The sequence below is a fragment of the Peromyscus californicus genome, unplaced genomic scaffold (genome assembly GCF_007827085.1).
Source record: "Peromyscus californicus insignis strain IS unplaced genomic scaffold, ASM782708v3 Scaffold_3__1_contigs__length_106647218, whole genome shotgun sequence".
In the NCBI taxonomy this organism is placed as follows: domain Eukaryota; kingdom Metazoa; phylum Chordata; class Mammalia; order Rodentia; family Cricetidae; genus Peromyscus; species Peromyscus californicus.
Window position 1 is genome coordinate 35,515,109 of NW_026294551.1, and position 18,609 is coordinate 35,533,717.

Sequence of the window (18,609 nt, forward strand, 5' to 3'; positions counted from 1 at the left end):
GGCTATGCACAAGACACAGTTGGCATAGATGGCAAAATTCATGAGATGCCCTTTCAGTTTCAAAGGAGCAAATGGTCCAGGGTAGCTGAGGAAGGAAATCCCTGGCTGGGAAGACCTCCTTCCTGTGTGTCAGCTTGTGAATGGGCAAAACAGACTGGTCTTTGTGAAGGGTGTCTAGCAAGTTGAAAAGCTTTGGAGCCACGTCATGTTGCTCATGCTTTGTGGGGGAAAGGGGAGAGATGAATGAGCAGCTAAAAGAACCTGGCTGCCCATCGATTCCCAGCACCCACATGGGGGCTCATGATACACATAGGTGCACAGACATGCAGATAAAACACCCATATACATAGAAATAATAAATCCTCAAAAAATTGTAAATTACAAAAAATAATAGGACCAATGATGTGACTATGACACAAAGTGACAAATACACAGATTTATCCATCTACTGGATGTGACTCTAGTCATTTCTTCTTTGTTTCTTGTGTATGATAAATTATCTAGGATAATTCTGTGTATTTGTCACTTTGTATCATAGTCACATCATTTGTCCTATTATTTTTTGCAATTTTTGCAATTTTATTTAAAATTTTTTGAGGATTTATGAGCCCTAATTCGGTGGGTATGTATATATATATATATATATATATATCTCCAAGAGTTCATAATAGTTAAAATTGTAGCCTTCAGAAGAAAAGCTGGTAAACAAATTGGGAGAGGAAGAGAGATACAGGTGATAATAGTAGGTACCCAATGAGAGAAGGGAAACATCTCATTATGAAAGCTTTACAACATTAAATGAAAAAGAAATGACACAGAAAATGACTATCAATAGCTATCGATACCACAGAAGTAAACACGAGACATTTCATAATAAAAGAACTCTAATTCGCCGGGCGGTGGTGGCGCATGCCTTTAATCCCAGCACTCGGGAGGCAGAGGCAGGTGGATCTTTGTGAGTTCGAGGCCAGCCTGGTCTACAGAGCGAGATCCAGGAAAGGTGCAAAGCTACACAGAGAAACCCTGTCTCAAAAAAAAAAAAAAAAAAAAAAAAAAAAAGGCATTTGGTGGTTTGAGAAGCCTTAATCCTGAAGAACACTAATTCTTGCCAAAGGAACATATCTAATGGTTTATAACTGTAATTCCAGAATTCAGAATGCTACTGCAGAAGAATTATGAACTCTAGATTAAGCCAGCCTGAGCTACATAGCAAGATCCTGTCATAAGGGGAACAGGGGGGTGGGGCTGGAGAGATGGCTCAGCAGTTAAGAGCATGCTGCTCTTGCAAAGGACCCAAGTACAATTCTCAGCATTCATATGGTAGGTCATAACCATCTGTAACTCCAACTCCAGGAGATCTGATGCCCTCTTCTGGCCTCCAAGAGCACTGCGCTTACAAGGGGTACACATACATACATAAAGGCACTCACACATACACATAAAATTTATATTAAGTTAAATTACATTTAAAATTCAACTCTCAGTTAAATTCAATCAGCATATTTTTAAATGTGTTTTAGTACCTGTGATTTTCTTTTGGGGTACTGCATATTGCACGGCAGATAATTACTCTGCAACTGAGCTACAAGATAACTATCTTTTTTTTTTTTTTTTTTGGTTTTTCGAGACAGGGTTTCTCTGTGTAGCTTTGCGCCTTTCCTGGATCTCGCTCTGTAGACCAGGCTGGCCTCGAACTCACAGAGATCCGCCTGCCTCTGCCTCCTGAGTGCTGGAATTAAAGGCATGTGCCACCACCGCCCGCTCTTTACCTTTTTTTGTTGTTTTCATGATCTTTACAAAACTTTTAATTCCCAGCACCTACATAGTGGCTTACTACCATCTCTAATTCTAGTTCCGGAGCATCCAGCATCCTCTTCACCAGGCACCATTGTGCTACACATACATACAAGCAAGCAAACAAACATACAGAATAAAATAAATAAATTAAAAAAATTTTTTAGCTGGGTACCATGGTAGTACAAGCCTTTAATCTGAATTAATCTGGTCTACAGAGAGAGTTCCAGGACAGTCAGGGCTACACAGAGAAATTCTGCGTCCCCCCCCACCAAAAAAAAAATTTTTTTTTTGGAGCTGAGGATCGAACCCAGGGCTTTGCGCTTGCTCGGCAAGCATTCTACCACTGAGCTAAATCCCCAACCCACCCACCCCCAATTTTTTTTTAAATATCTTTCAAAATTTTTTTTATTTTATATGTATGAATGTTTTGCCTGCATATCTGTGTACTACGTGTGTGCCTGGTGCCCTGGAAGTCAGAAGAGAGTGAAAGTTCCCTTCAAATTGGAGTTATAAATGTTGTGAGCTACCACATAGGTGCTGGGAATCAAACCCTGGTCCTAAAAGCAACAGTGTTCTTAACTGCTGACCCATTGCTCAAGCCCCTAAAACTGTCTTCTAGGGGGCTAGAGAGATGGCTCAGAGGTTAAGAGCACTGACTGTTCTTCCAGAGGTCCTGAGTTCAATTCCCAGCAACCACATGGTGGCTCACAACCATCGGTAATGAGATCTGGTGCCCTCTTCTGGCCTGCAGGAATACATGCAGGCAGAATACTGTATACAAAATAAATAAATAAATCTTAAAAAAAAAAAAAAAAAAAAACTGTCTTCTAAACATATTTTTCTCCCTTTAGACCAGAAATAAAATTTAGTGATGTCGGAGCTTTTATATTCATATTTAACATACATTTTTACAAATTTAGTAATAAATGGCATAAATAGAAAATTGCTAATTTCCATACTCCTCTATTAAGTAAACTAGTATAGTTCAAAACAATAAAGAAAAGTTCAAAATTGAGTTGAAAATTTAGAAATATGGAAAACTTACTGGGTAAACTTTTAACCTCCAGCAAAGTCCTGAAACTTGAAGAGGCGGGCTGTAAACAGGATCTGCTCTCTGGCGCAAAGTGCTAAAAAGAAAGAAAACCAACCAAATTCCAACATCAAAACTATTATGAAATGGCAACAAGCAAAACCAAAAACCAACTACACACCTTAAGCTCATACATAAAATACTGAACAACAGAAGGTGACTGAACAAGTCAAACTGTCACTAATTGTGGATATACTTACATTATGAATTAATGATACTGAAACATTAACATCAGCAGTATCTTTTAAGTTGTATTAAAACCCAACAAAAACTCAAAAACTGCCATCTAAGGGAAACTCAATATTCCAAATTTAATTCTGCTTCAGTAAGCATTCTTTACTACTTCAAAAACAAAAACATGGGGAAATAACTTAATGGTACAACCCATGTTAAACATGTGCACAGCCCTAGATCAATATTAAGAACCCCAAATGATTAAGCAAACGAAACAGACCACTTCTGAATAGCATAATTTTTTAATGGATAAGTAAAAATGTGTGTCAACCCTTAATATTTGTAGGGGAAACTCAGCAAGGCTTTTAGCTACAAAATTATACCATTAAAAACAACAAAATGGGCTGAGGTGGCAGCTTAGGTAGGTAGTAAAGGTCATTTGCAAACACAAGGACCTAAATCCATCCCCAGAACCTAAGGTAAAAACTGTTAGGCATGGTAGCTTGCACTGGCAATCCAATACCGGGGAGATGGAGACAGACGCATCCCTGGGCCTTGAAGGCCTGCCAGCCTAATGCATTTGCAAAGATTCTAGGACATTTACTGTTCTTTCAGAATACCTAAGTTCAGTTTCTAGCACCTACATTCAGTAGCTTACAACTGCCTGTCATTCTAGCTCAAGGAATCCGACACCCTCTTCTGGACTCTTTGAGCACCTGTACTCACACAGGGCATACTTACAGACACATACATACACATAATTTAAAAATAAAAAAGATAGCTGGGTGGTAGTGGTGCTGGCGCATGCCTTTAATCCCAGCACTCAGGAGGCAGGGGCTGGTGGATCTCTGTGAGTTCGAGGCCAGCCTGGGCTACACAGTGAGTTCCAGGAAAGACACAAAGCTACACAGAGAAACCCTGTCTCAAAAAAACCAATAAATAAATAAATAATAAAAATAAAAAATAAAAAAGATAGCACCTAAGGTTGTTTTCTGACCTCCACACATGAAGTCACACAAGTATATACTAAACATACACACCAGCGCCAGCACCAGCACCACCATGGGGAAAAATAAATGGCTTTTTAGTTATCAGCACCTATTCCCATTATTTCCCAAAGATCTCATATTTTTAGTTTCCTTTGTCCTGTTCTCTCATAGTCTTTGTGATTTCATATATTGACTTCTAAGGCAGTACGATGGTGCATTCCTTTAATCCCAACCTGATCTACATAGCAAGTTCCAAGGCTAGCTGGCTATATAGTGAGACCCTGTCTCAAATGGGGGCAGGGGGAATAGTGGATAGACAATTGACTAAAGTTTCTAATTCTAGAGAAAATTAGCAAAGTCAAAGAAAACATGTAGTTTAACAAAAGAGCTTCTATATTTCTTACAGTAATGGCCTCTTGTCCATAACTCTTCACTTTTAGCATAAAAAAAACAGGTACCCAGCAGCCTTCTTTCCATAATTTTTATTTCTTTTATACAAAAACTAAGTGTGCTCTCTTTTTAAATTATTTCTTTTGGTACAGGTGTGGTGGCGCACGCCTTTAATCCCAGCACTTAGGAGGCAGAAGTAGGTGGATCTCTAAGTTCGAGGCCAGCCTGGTCTACAGAGTGAGTCGCAGGACAGCCAGGACTGTTACAAAGACAAAGGTAGAAAATGTATGCCCAACTTCATGCACAGTCCCTTAAGATATTGCATGAACTGAAATTGCCTTTAGGTTATGTGTTATAATGTATACATGAAACAAAAATACATTTTGCTTTAGATTGAACCAAGATATCTCATTATCTATGTGCATTTTTCTCCCCGTTTTTTGAGACAGGATTTCTCTGTGTAGTCCTGGCTGTCCTGGAATTAGTTCTGTAGATTAAACTGCCCTCAACTCAGAGATTTGACTGCCTCTGCCTCCAGAGTACTAGGATTGAAGGTGTGCACTACCACATCCAGCTCTATGTGCAAACATTTTAAACTCTGAAATCCAAACATTTCTGCCCTTTGAGATGAAAAATGAATCTCGGTATGCACACTCCAAACCAGCTCTACTTCTAACAGGGAACTTTGGTTAAGGACTTCATTAGCTCACTCCTACCACATAATAACATCATCTTGGCTCTTACTTTGAACACACAAGAAAAAAAACAGTGTTCTCAAAACCTCTTACCTGAAGTTCTCTAATACAAAAGTAGCTGAATCATAAGATGGTACCAATTCACTAAAAAGAAACAAGGTGAAAACATCAATTATCTTAATTTACAATTTCCATTTAGTTAAAAAACAAAACAAGATCCTTGGTATTATCTTGAAAACTAGAAGGCAGTAGTAGTACCTATAAAATATTTCCAAGTCTTTATTAAGCACAGCATTAAATCAAAGCAGTTCATAAACCCTAAGTTTATAATTAGAATAGAGACAGAGCAAACATTTACTTCAAGGTTATTTACTAGCAAATACCCACTATACACTTCAGTTATTTTATATAGTTAGTTGTAGGGATCCTCAAGCATGCTAGGCAAGCACGTTATCACTAAGCTATGGCCCCAGCTCTCCTATACTTTTATGAGAAGATTAGAATATATAATTGAGGGGAAACTGAGATGGGTTAGCACAGTACCACATTCTTGGCAAGGTAAGAGGACATCAAGTAGCTTAAAAACCATGAAATCTTCTCTAAGTCTAAAGAGAACTAAACTGTAAGCAGAGGGAGCTAAAGGATAATATATCTTGCTCCCAATCACCCTTAGAGCATGTGGGTAGTTTGTGGCATTGTCATTAAAACATTACTTAACATAAAGCTGTACTATATACAGTATTATAATATGCTGTCATAATTTCAGTATGATTATAAATTGAACAAAATCCTAGCACTTAGAAGGTAGAGGCAGATAGATCTCTGTTGAGTTTGAGGACAGCCTGGTCTACAGAGTGAGTTTTAGGACAACCAGAGCTACACAAAGAGACCGTGCCTCAAAAACCAAAAGAAAGAAAGAAAGAAGAAAGAAAGAAAGAAAGAGAGAGAGAGAGAGAGAAAGGGAGGGAGGGAGGAAGGAAGGAAGAAAGAGAAAGAAAGAAAGAAAGAAAAAGAAAGAAAGAAAGAAAGAAAGAAAGAAAGAAAGAAAGAAAGAAAGAAAGAAAGAAGGAAGGAGAGAGAAAGGGAGGGAGGGAGGGAGGGAGGGAGGGAGGAAGGAAGGAAGGAAGAGAAAGAAAGAAAGAAAGAAAGAAAGAAAAAGAAAGAAAGAAAGAAAGAGGAAGGGGAGAGGGGAGGAGAGAGGAGGAGAGGGGAAGAGAGGGGAGAGGGGGAGGGAGAGAGAGAGAGAGAAAAGAAGGAAGGAAGGAAGGAAGGAAGGAAGGAAGGAAGGAAGAAAGAGAAAGAAAGAAAGAAAGAAGAAAGAAAAAGAAAGAAAGAAAGAAAGAAAGAAAGAAAGAAAGAAAGAAAGAAAGAAAGAAAGAAAGAGAGAGGAAGGGGAGAGGGGAGGAGAGGGGAGGAGAGGGGAGAGGGGGAGGGAGAGAAGGAGAGAGAGAGAGAGAGAGAGAAAAGAAGGAAGGAAGGAAGGAAGGAAGGAAGGAAAAGAAAGAAAGAAAGAAAGAAAGAAAGAAAGAAAGAAAGAAAGAAAGAAAGAAAGAAAAAGAAAGAAAGAAAGAAAGAAAGAAAGAAAGAAAAGAAAACCACTAATCTAGGAGGGGAGGGGGAGGGGGAAGAGGAGGAGGAGAAGGAGAAAGAGAAGGAGGAGGAGGAGAAGGAGAAGAAGAACCACCACCACCACTACTAATCTAGGATGGGTGTAGTGCATGAATTTAATCCCAGCACCCAAGAGGCAGAGGTAGATTAGCCTGCTCTACACAGCAATTTCTAGGCCAGCTAAGGCTATACAATAAGACCTTGTCTCTGGGGCAATAAAAATTAATTTTTAAAATAATTTAATGACTCAATGTGACTCTATGGATGCTGCTGAGAAGAATTTGAAGATTCAGCCCAAGCTGAAAAATCAAAAAACGTACTAAGATTGCAAATTTTTTCTACTAATTGCTTCCTCCTACTTGTTTTAAAATCTGGAGATTCTATGTCACCTACATAACTTTTTAGTATTCTATGTACTTTTAAGTTTTGATTAACAAGACACACATTAATTTAAAAGGCAAATAAAAGAATGAATAGGGCCTTTGAGGGGCACAGCAGTAAAGGAACTTTCTGTCAAACCAGACTGTCAGAATTCAATTCCTTAGCTACAAATGGTGAAGAGAGAGAAGAGACTCCCCAAGCTGTCCTCTGGCCCTCAAGGGCACCACAGTGTCTGGGAACCACTTCTTACCCCACACACAAAGGAAAAGAAGGAGAGTAGACACCCATGAAGTCAGTAAGATTAGTTGTTTTCTAAGGAAAATGGAGCTCTAATTAAAGAAAACTATGTCTAATTCCCTTTCAGTTTACCTTTACAACAAAAGTATGAGCCCATCACATCCCTAGAGTTATGCTCTCTCCTTTCTACCCAGCAGGTTCTGGGAAATCCAATTCAGGCCACATAGTCAAAGAGCCCCACTGAGTCAGCTCAAAGGCCTATCATATGTTTTGGGAACAGATTTATGAGTTCACTGCATTATATTACTTTTAAGTACCTTAAAAGGAGATGGCTAGCTAGTAATGTTGGCACACACCTGTAGCCTCAACACTTGGGAGGTGGAGGCAGGAGGATCAGGAGTTCAAGTCCAGCCTCAGTTACATAGTGAGTTTAATTAAGACTACCCTTGTTTACATGAGACCATTTCTCTTTTTTTTTTTTTAGGTTTTTCGAGACAGGGTTTCTCTGTGTAGCTTTGCGCCTTTCCTGGATCTCGCTCTGTAGACCAGGCTGGCCTCGAACTCACAAAGATCCGCCTGCCTCTGCCTCCCAAGTGCTGGGATTAAAGGTGTGCGCCACCACCGCCCGGCGAGACCATTTCTTAAAATGAGTTAAGAAAAAAAAGCTTATTCAGTATCTCTTGGAGCCCCTTCCATGCTCCAGAATATTTTCTCATGTTTCCTTAATAAATCTACATTTCACCTGTTTAATTAAAAAAAGAAAAAGAGGACAGAAAAGAAAAGGAAGAAAAAGAAAAATGGCTTATTGAAGTATATACGTTTATATACAAACCTAAAATGGAAATACAATTTTAAAACTGTCATACCTGGTAAAGTCTGGTGGAACAGGTGTGGTAACAAAGGATGCCATGGGTTTTCGGTGAACTTGCTGAAACATCATTAGGATCTCTGAGCTCTTAGATATCAGCTCACTCTTACTGCAAGACCGCAACTGTGTGAGGAAAAAAGAGTATCTCAACCAACAAAAATATTTTTCAATGGCACTTCAAAATTTTTAATGAAAAGGGCCAGGTCCACACCTTTAATCTCAGAATCTGGGATACAGAAGCAGGATTTGAGTTTTATACCAGACTAGTCCACACGGGAGTTCCAGGCCAGTCTGGTCTACATATCAAGATCCAGGTCAGTCAGGACTACATAGTGAAATCTTATCTCAAAATAAATAAAAGAATTTTCATTAAGAAAAATTGAGGCCAGGTATGGTGGTGCATACTTTAATCTTGTTGCTTGGAAGGCAGAGACAAGCAGATCTTTGTGAGTTCAAGGCTAGCGTAGTCTACATAGCCAGTTTCAGAGCAGCCAGGCAATTAATGACTGTTGAGAAGAATTAGCCTCTCCAAGGAATGAGCCCCCTAAACTATTGTCCAATACAAAGGTCAGCCCTGAAGTCATACACACAACAAACAAAAATGTACTGCACACACACACATACATGCACGCACGTGCACATACACAACAATAAAAATGAAAAAGAAGTTACCAATATGGGGAAAGCTTAGGAGGAGAAGGGATGAAACATGGGAGGGGTTAGAAGCAAAGGAAAGGGGCTAATAATTTAATATCTACATATATTTTTGGGTTTTTTTCCGACACAATGTTTCTCTGTGCAACTCTGGCTGTCCTGGAACTCGCTCTGTAGACCAGGCTGGCCTCAAACTCAGAGAGATCTGCCTGCCTCCGCCTCCCAAGTGCTGAGATTAAAGGTGTGTACCACCACTGCCTAGCTTTTTTTTTAATTAATTATATTTTATTTAAAGTGTATTAAAAATAATATTTAAAAAACAGTGGATAATTACAAAGCTAATTATGGTGATATATTGTGTACCTAATAAACTTGCCTAAGGATCAGAGGACAGAGCTAGCCACTAGATTAGACATAAAGATCAGGTAGTGGTAACATACACCCTTAATCCTATCACTCACGAGGCAGAGATCCATCTGGATCTCTGAGTTCAAGGCTACACTTAAAACAGAGCCAGGCAGTGGTGGCACACACACCTTTAATCCCAGTACTGGGAAGCACACACACCTTTAATCCCAGGAAGTGATGTCTCGCAGAGAAAGTTATATAAGGCGTGAGGAAACAAGAACTCACTCTTTAGACTGAGGATTTTGTAGAGGTAAGAACTAGTGGCTGGCTGCTCTGCTTCTCTGATCTTTAAGTTTTCACCCTGATATCTGACTCTGGATTTTTTATTAAAAGACCATCTAAGATTTGAACAACATCAATCTGGTTATTTAATGAAATTAGGCTGGAGAGATGGCTCAGAGATTAAGAGCACTGGGTAGTCTTTCAGAGGTCCAGAGTTCAATTCCCAGCAACCGCATGGTCGCTCACAACCATCTATAATGAGAACTGGTGCCCTGTTCTGATATGCAGGCATATACGCAGGCAGAACACAGTACACATAATAAATAATAAATTTTCAAAAAAAGATTTATTAAAAAAAAGGAAAAGAATGAAATTAAGAATAAAATAGTCAGGCACTGGTGGTGCATGACTTTAATCCCAGCACTCAGGAGGCAGAGGCAGGTGGATCTCTGTGCTGTCTGGTCTACAAAGCAGGTTCCCCCAGGACAGCCAGGACTATTACACAGAGAAACCCTGTATCAAAAATCTAGAAAAGAAAAAATAACTTTCAAGAGTAGGAATCTAACTGGGCTGGTAATAGCCTAGCATGCAAGGAGCCCTATGTTCACCCCACAACTGAGCAGAAAACTGAGCCTGTTAGCACATTTGCAATCCCAACATTTGGGAGGTGGAGGATTAGAAACTCAAGGACATCCTTCAGTTACATGACAAAATTGAGGTTAACCTATGCTTACATGAAACTCTATCTCAAAAAATCTTTTTAAAAATTTAAAAATAGGGACTGGAGAGATTGTTCTGCAGTTAAAAGCAGTTAAGAGCATTTATTGCTCTTGCAGAAGACCCAGGTTCAGTTCCCAGCACCTACAAGGTGATTCACAATTTTCTAGTACTCCAGTTACAGGGGATCTCACGCTCTCTTCTGGCCTCCTTGAGCACCAGGCACACATGTGATACATACATAAGCAGAAATTCTCACATACATATAAATTAAAGAAAAAAATTTAAGTTTCAAAGCAGGTTTGAAGAATTAAGAAACTTTAGAGAATCTAGGGTTGCTTGCATTTTAACAATTAAATCATTAAACTTATAGGACTTTAATCAACTTTTCCCTATTTTAGTGTTAAGTAAAAAAAAGCAACTTCAAATATATTTTCACACTGATACAGTTAAACTACTTTATATATTATATACTATATATTAATGAGCAGATACTCCTTTAACAACAAGCATTTCTAATTATATATGGCCACTAGAAATGCTGATATCATACACATATATCATACACACAATCCTATCAGTTCCTGAAATATCAAGACAGAGATAAAGCATGAGAATTTTTTTTTTTTTTTTTTGGTTTTGTGGCTGGAGAGAGAGCACAGCAGTTAAAAGCACCTGCTTATCTTGCAGAGACCTGGGTTTGATTCCCAGCACCCACATGGTGACTTACAACAGCTTATATCTTCATTTCCAAGGGATTCTACCTCTTCTGGCCTCTCAAGCACCAGACATGCATGTGGTGCACATACATACATGCAGGCACTCAGACATACATACCATCTAAAATAAATCCTTTATAAAAAGGAATGAAGCCGGGCGGTGGTGGCGCACGCCTTTAATCCCAGCACTCGGGAGGCAGAGTCAGGCGGATCTCTGTGAGTTCGAGGCCAGCCTGGGCTACCAAGTGAGTTCCAGGAAAGGTGCAAAGCTACACAGAGAAACCCTGTCTCGAAAAACCAAAAAATAAATAAATAAATAAATAAAAATAAAAAGGAATGGGAAATCTAATGCAGTAAAATACTATGGCAGTTAAAAGACTATGGATTTTGAACTCAACAAAATCAGTCTGAAGTTCTAGCACTTTACACTACAATTTGGAAGAGTATCTATCTACCACTGCTTGTTTCAACTGGCTATAAAGATCATGAGGCAGCTTTGTAAAACTATGTATTATTGTGGTCTGAACTGTATCTTTCATCATCGTCTACAATTTTATATGATGGAGGCCTAACCCTCTAGTCCTCAGCTGTATTTGAGGATGAGTTGATTAAGCTCAAGCGAAGCAACCAGAGTTCTCAGCACACAAACATCTATGAGGACAGAATGAGAGCACATTACCCACAGGCCAAGGCAAGAGACCTCAGGAAATATGAAACCCACTAGCACTTTGGCCTTGAACTGCCAGAATCTAGAATTATGACAAGATTAATTTCTGTTGTTCAAGATCCCATTCAGTGGGGCTCTGCTGTGGGATGGTCTGTATGTCAAATGTGTTGCTGATTGGTCAATGAATAAATCACTGATTGGTCAGTGGCCAGGCAGGAAGTATAGGCGGGACTAACAGAGAGGAGAATTGAGAGAATAGGAAGCTGGGTGAGAGAGACACTGCCAGCCGCCATCAGGACAAGGAAGATGTAAAGTACCGGTAAGCCACAAGCCACGTGGCAAGGTATAGATTAATAGAAATGGATTAATTTAAGCTGTAAGAACAGTTAGCAAGAAGCCTGCCACGGCCATACAGTTTGTAACCAATATAAGTCTCTGTGTTTACTTGATCAGGTTTGAGCGGCTTAGGACTGGCGGGTGATAGAGATTTGTCCTGACTGTGGGCCAGGCAGGAAAACTCTAGCTACAGGGCTCTATCATGGCAGCTCTAACAAACAAATACAACTTTAAAATCCTCTATGGATGATACTCAACTTACCCAAAGGGCCAGGTGCTACAGACTGTCACCAACCTATAGAGCTACCAGAGGTGGCAGAACATTTAAGATGTGAAGCCCAGACCTGGAGAGGTAGCTCAGGTTAAGAGCACTGGCTGTCTTCCAAAGGACCTACATTCAATTCCCAGCACCCACATGGCAGTTCAAAACTGTCTGTAACTCCAGTCCCAGGGGATCTGGTATCCTCACATAGACATACAAGCAGGCAAAACCCCAATGTACTAAAAAAACAAATCTTGCCGGGCGGTGGTGGCGCACGCCTTTAATCCCAGCACTCGGGAGGCAGAGCCAGGCAGATCTTTGTGAGTTCGAAGCCAGCCTGGTCTACAGAGCGAGATCCAGGAAAGGCGCAAAGCTACACAGAGAAACCCTGTCTCGAAAAACAAAAAAACAAAAAACAAAAACAAAATAAATAAATAAATCTTAAAAAAAAAAGTTGAAGCCCAATGGATCAGAGTTAGACCACGTCTAAGGGAATGTTGGAACTCTGGTCACTCTCTTCACTCCCAACTGCTACAAGTTATACGAGTTAAATAGGTTTCTTTTTTGTTGTTTTGTTTTGTTTTTTCAAGACAGGGTTTCTCTGTGTGGCTTTGGAGCCTGTCCTGGATCTCACTTTGTATACTAGGCTGGACTCCAACTCACAGAGATCCGCCTGGCTCTGCCTCCCGAGTGCTGGAATTAAAGGCGTGCGCCACCACTGCCTGGCATTAGTTAAATAGGTTTCTTGCACCATGTTATACATACTGCCTTGCTATAGCCCCAAAAGCAACAGAGGTACTAGACCATGGTCCAAATGGACCATGGACAGTATGACAATAAGCCTTTCTTTCTTTTAGTTTGTCAAAGTAACAGACAAGAAAGCTAATATAATCCTAGTTAAGACAAACAACAAAGAATTACAAAAACCTAAAAAAAAAAAATAAAGAACTCAATAAAATTTTAGGCAAAAGATTTGAAGAGAACGTTGTGGGAGCCCGTTCTCGGGTTCCTCGTGGCTTTACCCAGCAGGTCCACATAGAGGATGATTAGGACCACGGGCCTGAGTGCAGGTGTCTGAGATGATCTGCACTTGGCTGTGCTGGGGGAGGAGGTCTTTTGCTCCACCCCTTGGCGTCTCTATTAAAACCCTGGGGCAGAGACAGTCGGGCCCGTTGGAATAGGTTCCAGGCCCTCTCGAGGCTATCCTTTATTTTCTATCTGTTTATCTCCACAAGATTCTCCGCAATAAATCCTTCTATCTAATATTTCCTGCTGATTGCACTCAAGAAAATTCTGGGGAACTGTGGGGGTGGTGGGTAAACGCCCCACAGAATGGCGCCCGAACAGGAACTAAAGAAAAAAGAAAAAGGGACTAAAGACAAAAAAGGAGGGACTAAAGACAAATGAACAGAGACTAAAGACAAAGTAATAGGGACTAAGATAAAGGAAAATAATAGTTTTATTAAAGAGTTTTTGGCGAAAGTGCTGAGTCAGCCCTGCCAGTGGAAAGGCATGCCGGTGTTATGGAAAATATATATTTTATATATATTATTGAGAGGCAGGGGTTTTATCCTAGAGAGAAAAGGTAAGTGGACTGGAAGGATGTCCGATGCTGCAGCGAAATCCTCTTCTGTCAAAATTTTCTATCTTCTATCCCTTTCTCAATTTCTATCTGTGAAAAATAAGTATAAGGTATAGGGTAGTAATATAGTGTAGGAAAAACTTAGCAGTGTAAGATCATGTAGGAAAAAATAAGTAAGGCAACTAGACAGAAAAACTCTTCAATTTTCTAACTTTGGGGGCTATGAATGCAAACTGGGGGAAAAAATCTTTCTTTGGGCTTTATGGGTAGTAAAAAAGCTCTTCTTTGAGCTTATGAAGAAAAGTTTCCTATGGAAGCTTTTGACCTGGGGACAGCTGAAATGCTAAGTCCAAGCGGCATTCTAAAAAACAAATTTAAGACAAGTGAATGTATCAGATATTTATGAGATGACATGTTTTATTTATTCAATTATGTTTATTAACTGCCCCCAATAAATTTGATAAGGAAAAATTTTTTTTCCATTTTGTTTACTGTTATATCCCAAACATCTAAAATGGGGCTGGAAAGTCGGCTAAAGTATGTACTGTTCTTGCAGAAGTGCTGTGGGATGTTCTGTATGGCAAATGTGTTGCTCTGATTGGTTGGTAAATAAATCACTGATTGGCCAGTGGCCAGGCAGGAAGTATAGGCGGGACAAGGAGGAAAATAAAGCTGAGAAGTGGAAGGCTGAGTCAGAGAGACACTGCCAGCTGCCACAATGACAAACAGCATGTGAAGATGCCGGTAAGCCATGAGCCACGTGGCAAGGTATAGATTTATAGAAATGGATTAATTTAAGCTGTAAGAACAGTTAGCAAGAAGCCTGCCACGGCCATACAGTTTGTAAGCAATATAAGTCTCTGTGTTTACTTGGTTGTGTCTGAGCGGCTGTGGGACTGGCGGGTGAGAGAGATTTGCCCTGACTGTGGGCCAGGCAGGAAAACTCTAGCTACACAGAAGTCCAAAGTAAAGTTCGTAGCACCCACAATGGGTAGCTCACAACCACCTATAAGTACAGCAGGGAATCTGATGCCCTCTTCTGGCCTCCACAGGCACCTGCACTCACAGGCACATACCCACACATATACATAAAATTTAAAATATTTTTTTAAGCCTAAAATAATACCTATTATCTAAAACACAACAGGTATTTCCTTAATACTAAATTTTAAGGGAAAAATCAATATATTTAGGTAAATGACAATAAAAGTATTTCCTTAATGCTAAATTTTAAGGGAAAAATCAATATATTTAGGTAAATGGCAATAACCATCTATCTTAAAGCTACCACTTAAATCATATGGAGAAATTTTACCTTTTATAAATTTACAAATGTCTATGGGCTATTCCCAACAAAAAGTAATTCCAGCCAGGCATAATGGTACATACTTTTAATTCCCAGCACTCAGGAGGCAGAGGCAGGCAGATCTCTGAGAGTTTAAGGCCAGCTTGGTCTACATAGTAAGTTCCAAATCTAAAAAAAAAAAAAAAAAAGTAATCCTATTTTGACACATCATCATAAACCTCATTTAGAAATCTTAAGAATCAGCTAATACCTACTCTATAAAAATCTCCACTACAGCACGCAGATCTTTTGCTGTCATAGCTTCTATCCCCTCCTTTTCCATTCCGCCAGCAGAAGGCTAGGGGAAAAACATTTGAAGCAGGAGATTTTTAAACCTCAAAGCTTACCACAAATCACACACTTACTCCAGTAAGGCCACACCTCCTAAGCCTTCCCAAACAGCACCACAACTGTGGACTAATTCAAATGCCTAAGAATATGGGTCATCTCATTCAAATCACCACACCTTGTGATCAAAGCCTACTGGAAACAAAGGCAGGATTGCCAAAAGTCTGAGGCCACCGTAAGCCACAGTACGAGACCCTACCTCAATCACTCAATAAATGAAAGAATGAATGCAATAAATAAATGAATGAAGATAAATGGAATAATACATAGACAGACAGATAGACAAATAGGGATGAAGAAAAGATAAATACGTTATTTTTTGAGATGAAGTCTAGGTACTATGTGGTCTAGGAGGGCCTCAAAAGCTCTATATAGCATAGGCTGGCCTCAAACTCATGGTCCTTTTGCCTCAGCCTCCCAAAGATTACAGCTGTATCCCATGCCCAGCAAAGACTATTTCATTCTATTTAATATTTAATGCTCACTCAGCAGCACATAAACAAATATATTTCATCACCTGATGCTCTACCTCCTGAAGTAAAGATTCCAACAGCTCTGTTTCTTGAGTAAGAGATGTCTTCTGACCTGTTTGCAAGAAGCAAAACAACATTCAGGTTTACTACAGACTTAAGAATGAGATAACTTCCTATGAATATACTCAGTAAAAAGAGATCCACTGCAACTGAGCAAAACTTCATTACTTACTCCCAATGACTTTCCTAAAGCTTTAAGAAGCTGAATATGGCCGGGCGGTGGTGGTACACGCCTTTAATCCCAGCACTCAGGAGGCAGAGGCAGGCAGATCTCTGTGAGTTTGAGGCCAGCCTGGGCTACCAAGTGAGTTCCAGGAAAAGGTGCAAAGCTGCACAGAGAAACCCTGTCTCGAAAAAACAAAAACAAAAAAAAAAAGAAGAAGCTGAATATGATTTTGTTTTACTTTTGGAGACAGGGTTTCTCTGTGTAGCTTTGGAGCCTGTCCTAGAACTCACTATGTAGACCAGGCTGGCCTTGAACTCACAGAGATCCACCTGGCTTCTACCTCAAAAGTGCTGGGTTTAAAGGCGTACACCATCACTGCCCAGCAGAATGTACTATTTTTAAAAGGTAGCTTAGAAAAAGAACATTGGAGGTAACCCTATTTTTAGGAAAATTCAATTTAGGACTACAAAATTTATCTAAAAAGTTTACAGGGCTGGGGCTAGAGTTTGGTAGAATGCTTGTCTGGCATGCACAAAGTTCTAAGTTAATGCTCAGCTGGGTATAAACTGGTATGGTGAAATGTCTAATTTCAGAAGCACTCAGAAGGTGGAGACAAAAGGATCAAAAATTCAAGGTCATCAGCAGGTACCGCACGCCTTTGATCCCAGAGCTCAGGAGGCAGAGGCACGTGGATCTCTGTGAGTTTGAGGCAACCCTGATCTACAGAGTGAGTTCCAGGACAGCCAAGGATCCACTAAGAAACCCTGTCTCAAATAAAACAAACAAAAAGAATGAAAGGTCACACTTGGCTATATAGCCAATTTGAGGCCAGCCTGAGTTATTTGAGACACTATCTAAAATTAGTAAGTAAGAAAAAAGAAATGTACAGTGATAGTCTTGGGTTGAATCTATGGTATCCCAAAACAAATGAAAATAAATATAACAATGAAAATGGGTTTTAAATGGAACATTTATTTTTTTTCTAGACTTGATGTTCCTTTTGGCAGACACAATAACAACTTCATTCAGTTACTCTGAAATTTCTTCCCAAAATTTAACTTTGCCTTAAAAGATGGATGTAGTTAATAAATTAGCAAGATGTTTACATTAAATTACAACAAAAAGTCTGTCTATTAAGAATTAAGGTGACAGTTGTGTTGCCTGATCTGCTGGGGGGCCCCCTGGCGGTAGGATCAGAATCCATCACTGGTACATGAGCAGACTTTTTGGAGCCCACTACCTATGATGGGACACCTTGTGTAGCCTTAAGGCCAGAGGAAGAGCTTGGATTTGCCTCTACTGGATGTGCCTCACCATGGGAGTCCTTGCCTTCTTGTGAGGGGGAGTTGGGGTTGAGTTGGGAGGGGGAGGCTGTGGGGGCAGGAGGAGGGAAGAGAAGGGATCTTTGATTAGTGTGTAAAATGAATGAAAAAATTTTCTTAAGTAAAAAGAAAGAATTAAGGTAGCCAGGCAGTGGTGGAGCACACCTGTGACCCCAGCACTCAGGAGTAGTAGGTAGATATCTATGAATGAGGCCAGCCTGGTCTACAGAGCAAGTCCCAGGACAGCCAGGGCTACACAGAGAAACCCTGTCTCAGGGGAAAAAAAAAAAGAAAAGAAAGAAAGAAAGAAAAGAGAAAAAGGCAGTCATTCCACAAACCTAGAGGGAAAAAAACTACAAAGTACAGTAACTTTTCATGATAAGAAAGTAATTCAAGCCGGGCTTTGTTGGGCATGCCTTTAATCCCAGCACTCAGGAGGCAGAGCCCAGGTGGATCTCTATGAGTTCGAGGCCAGCCTGGTCTACAAAGTGAGATCCAGGAGAGGCACAAAAAACAACACAGAGAAACCCTGTCTTGAAACCTCAAACTGCCCACCCACCCCCCAAAAAAGAAAGTAATTCAAGCTGGGCAGTGGTGACACAAGCCTTTAATCCCAGCACTCAGGAGGCAGAAGCAAGAGGATCTCTGAATTTGAGGCCAGCCTGGTCTACAGAGCTAGTTTCAGGACAACCAAGGCTACACAAAGAAACCCTGGCTAAAAGGGTAAAATTCTTCTGCACAGGCATTAGACCTGGCAAGAGCAGCAGTGTATGCCTGTACCCAGGGCTGGGGAAGGGGAAAGGGAACAAGGAGATCCTGGGAACTCAGGGATCAGTCAGGACACCCAGAACAGAGCATCGCAAGCTCAGTGAGAGATACTGCCTCAAAAATACAAGGTGGAGGAGCTGGAGAGAGTCAGTGGTTAAGAGCATGTACAGCTCTTGGAGAGGACCAAAGTTTGGTTCCTACCGCCCTTTGTCAGGGCAGCTCACAACTACCAATTCTAGCTCTGGGGGTTGGGGGGTGGGGTATCTAATGCCCTCTTCTGGATTCTTTCTTGCACTAGCATGTACACATATACACACATAATTAAAAGTAA

The 18,609-nt window shown here is 40.3% G+C and overlaps 1 protein-coding gene across 14 annotated transcripts in view; it reads right to left on the reverse strand.

Annotated features, from left to right (window-relative positions):
- The window catches only part of Trim37 (tripartite motif containing 37), a 153,772-nt gene that overhangs the window by 105,905 nt on the left and 29,258 nt on the right, over window positions 1-18,609 (reverse strand). For all 14 annotated transcript variants that reach the window (XR_008222455.1, XM_052758162.1, XM_052758161.1 and 11 more), the window contains 4 exons: window positions 16,007-16,074; window positions 8,228-8,352; window positions 5,229-5,279; window positions 2,843-2,924 (listed from right to left, as the gene is read on the reverse strand). Coding sequence is in view for 13 of the 14 variants with exons in the window: in XM_052758162.1 (XP_052614122.1) it covers window positions 2,843-2,924; window positions 5,229-5,279; window positions 8,228-8,352; window positions 16,007-16,074 (326 nt within the window). In the remaining variant the exon portion in view is untranslated. The remainder of the gene's footprint in view (window positions 1-2,842; window positions 2,925-5,228; window positions 5,280-8,227; window positions 8,353-16,006; window positions 16,075-18,609) is intronic.